This window comes from Bison bison, unplaced genomic scaffold, assembly GCF_000754665.1.
Source record: "Bison bison bison isolate TAMUID 2011002044 unplaced genomic scaffold, Bison_UMD1.0 scf7180017847197, whole genome shotgun sequence".
Taxonomy (NCBI): Eukaryota; Metazoa; Chordata; class Mammalia; order Artiodactyla; family Bovidae; genus Bison; species Bison bison.
Window position 1 is genome coordinate 16,279 of NW_011477770.1, and position 2,988 is coordinate 19,266.

Consider the following 2,988-nt stretch of genomic DNA (forward strand, 5'->3'; position numbering starts at 1 on the left):
AGGCTCACCTGTACGCTTGAGGTGGAAGCAGACGTCCTTGAGCGTCCACATCATGAGCTTCAGCTGCAGCAGGAAGGAGAAGATGCCGCCATACCTGCTCAGGCAGCCCTCGGTGACCACGATGTTGAGAGGCCAGTCGACCTGCCAGGGAGGCCAGCTCAGCACAGCTGCGTCCTGGGACCACCCCCACCGCCCGCACCAGGGAGTGCTGCTGACCTTGTACCTGAGCTCCAGGCAGCTCAGCACGTCCGGGGCATTGGGGGCGAACGTCTCGGGCAGGAACTTGAGAGCGAAGGAGAGGTTGGCGGCGTGTGGGCTGTCGCCATGCAGGCTGTACTGCAGGGCCTTGCTCAGCACTGAGTTGAGCACCAGGGGGCTGAGAAGCTCCCCGGGCGTCTGGCCCGCCCCGAGCTGCAGGGACAGGACACAGAGTCCCAGAGTGTCCAGAGCCTGCCTGCTGCCGCTCTGGCACCTGGCCCGCCCAGGCTCACCTTCTCGAAGAGCAGGTCGCTAAGGGACTGGGCGAACTCCCCATCCTCCATCAGCAGGAAGTGCCGCAGTGCCTCAAAGTGCGCCCCGAGGTTCAGCTCCACGAAAAAGTAGTCGACCACGGCCTTGTTCACCAGGGAGACGCTGGCAGGAGGGACCTGGCATTACTGACCGTCGGGGGCAGAGCCAGGTGGGGCGGGGAGGGCGTGGAGGGTCAGGCGGCACTCACTGGGCAGCCAGCGGGGCAGTGACAGAGTGCTTCATGAGCACGGGCAGCGGCAGCAGCTCGCTCAGCTGCACGGCGCTCTCGTCTGCGTCTGATGGGACCCCAGCGTCCTCAGGGAGGGCAAAGGCTCGGGGAAGCCCGTGGTGCAGGAGGCGGGCCACGGGAGGCTCCGCTGTGGGGTGACAGACTGCAGTCACGCACCAGGACACGGGGCCAGGCTGCCTCCTGCCTGCCCGCCGTGGCCGGCCCACTCACACATGGCTTCGTAGCTGTCTGGGTACTGCTCCAAGCGATACTGCCCCGCGAGGCCCACCAGGTAGGCCTGCTCCCGGTCCCAGAGCTGGGCCGCTGCCTCGCCAGCGTCTGGGCTGCTCTGGACGTCTGCATTCTCCTAAGATGACCCAGCTTTGAGGGACCCGCCTCCTTCCCTCATGTGAGAGGAGGGACCAGCAGGCAGCCCGCCCCGCCCAGTCCCAGGACAGAGCAGTGCCTGCCCACAAAAGGCCCAGCACACCCCCCAACCCCTGACCTGTGAGCTGGGAGAGAGGTCCCTGGAGTCCTCACTCATCCCCAGGCCTGAGCAGAAGAAACGGGGCAGGAGAGGGGGGTCAGGGGCAAACATCCGCCCCCCCACCGGTCCTCCCCATCCTGGGTTCACAGACGCCCCCAGAGGCAGGACGGCTCTGGGTCCCACTGACCTGGCTCCTCCAGGGTGCCGTCTCCCAAAGCAGCAGGTACAGCCTCAGCAGACAGTGAGGCCTGGGGGCCACCCTCCTCCCCGTGGCCAGGGCCTGGTCCAACCACCTGTGCGCTGGAGCTGCCTGAGGCGGCCTCCGCAGGCAGCTGCAGTGTGTGTTCCTGGGCAGGTCCCTGGGCTCCTGAGCTGAGGCCCAGCTGGGGCCCAGGGTCAGGGGGGCACAACGGGGGCCTGGGCAAATTGGGCTCGGCTTCCCCTGAGAGCACCCCCAGCACCACACTGGACTGAGACACGTGTCCGTGGACGTTCCACCGTGGCCGGGAGGGGGCCACGTCCCACACATTCTCCCCTACCCTGATGCTGGCATCAGACACATGTCCGTGGACGTTCCACCGTGGCCGAGAGGGGGCCACGTCCCACACATTCTCCCCCACCCTGATGCTGGCATCAGACACATGTCCGTGGACGTTCCACCGTGGTCGAGAGGGGGCCACGTCCCACACATTCTCCCCCACCCTGATGCTGGCATCAGACACGTGTCCATGGACGTTCCACCGTGGCCGGGAGGGGGTCATTCCAGAAGCACAGCCCCCTCTGGGAACACCAGGCTCTGCCCCAAGGACCTGCGCGGTGGCCAGGCAGCGCTCCTCCAGGGGGGAGGGGTGTTGGGGGGGGTCCAGGCCACACGTATCCAGCGGCACCTGAGTGTCCTCCTGCAGCTGCTGCCCCCTGCTGCCCGGGCTGCCTCCTGCGGTCTGGAGAGCCCCTGCGGAACCTGAGGCGGCCACAGTGGGCCTCAGGACGGTTCTGAAGTCGTACTCCTGTGGCCTGACAGGTGTCAAGTCCATTGCTGTGGACGGAGCCATGGGAGGCAGGTCGGAGCCAATGGTCTGCAGTGCCTCCTCCAGGACGGGGGCCGCGCCGCTGAGCCCAGCCTCAGTCCCCTGGGCCGCGGGCAGGAAGTCTCGGAGGCTGAGGCCCGCGAACGGCCCCGGCTCCTCTGCCTGCCCCCACAGCAGGCCTGCCCCGGGCCCCGTGCCATAGGCCCCAGCTCCTGGAGACTTGAGGGGCTGCAGCATGAGCGTGCTCTGCCCATGAGGGCCGGCAGGGGCCGCCTCCCGCGGCTCCTCTCGCCCGGGGTCACAGCTGCCGCCTCTGTCAGGGGGCACAGGGCCCAGAAAGGAGGCCTGAAACACAAGCGCGTGGGTCCCCCTGGTGTCTGCTTCTGTCCCCCAGGTTCAGTTCTGCACCCCACACTCAAGCCCATGAAAGGGGACACTGGGGACACAGGCCAGGCCTGGGGCAGCCAACCCAGAGCCCACCCTCCATGGCCTGGATCCTACCTGGTCCCCTGCCCGTGAGTGGGCACTTGTCTGGGAGCAGGCACCAGGGAGGATGGCCGGCTGCTCTAGGGGCCTCCCCTCGGCCACGGCCTCTAGCATCCCCTGAAATGGAACCAGCAGGACATGAGGCGGCAGCCGTGGGGGGTGAGAGCCCGAGCCCCAGCCCGAGCCCCAGCCCCAGCCCCACGTCCGCAGGCGCGCCGACGCAGCAGGGCTCCGCAGCCGCTGCCCCG

At 67.9% G+C, this 2,988-nt stretch overlaps 1 protein-coding gene across 1 annotated transcript in view; it reads right to left on the minus strand.

The window, feature by feature from the left end:
* Positions 1 to 2,988, minus strand: part of TUBGCP6 (tubulin, gamma complex associated protein 6) — a gene marked incomplete at its 5' end in the record, with an annotated part of 8,436 nt that overhangs the window by 1,005 nt on the left and 4,443 nt on the right. Inside the window, 8 exons of the mRNA XM_010842115.1 lie at positions 9 to 141; positions 217 to 411; positions 492 to 633; positions 719 to 887; positions 971 to 1,106; positions 1,245 to 1,291; positions 1,414 to 2,599; positions 2,756 to 2,980. Coding sequence (XP_010840417.1) covers positions 9 to 141; positions 217 to 411; positions 492 to 633; positions 719 to 887; positions 971 to 1,106; positions 1,245 to 1,291; positions 1,414 to 2,599; positions 2,756 to 2,980 — 2,233 coding nt within the window. The remainder of the gene's footprint in view (positions 1 to 8; positions 142 to 216; positions 412 to 491; positions 634 to 718; positions 888 to 970; positions 1,107 to 1,244; positions 1,292 to 1,413; positions 2,600 to 2,755; positions 2,981 to 2,988) is intronic.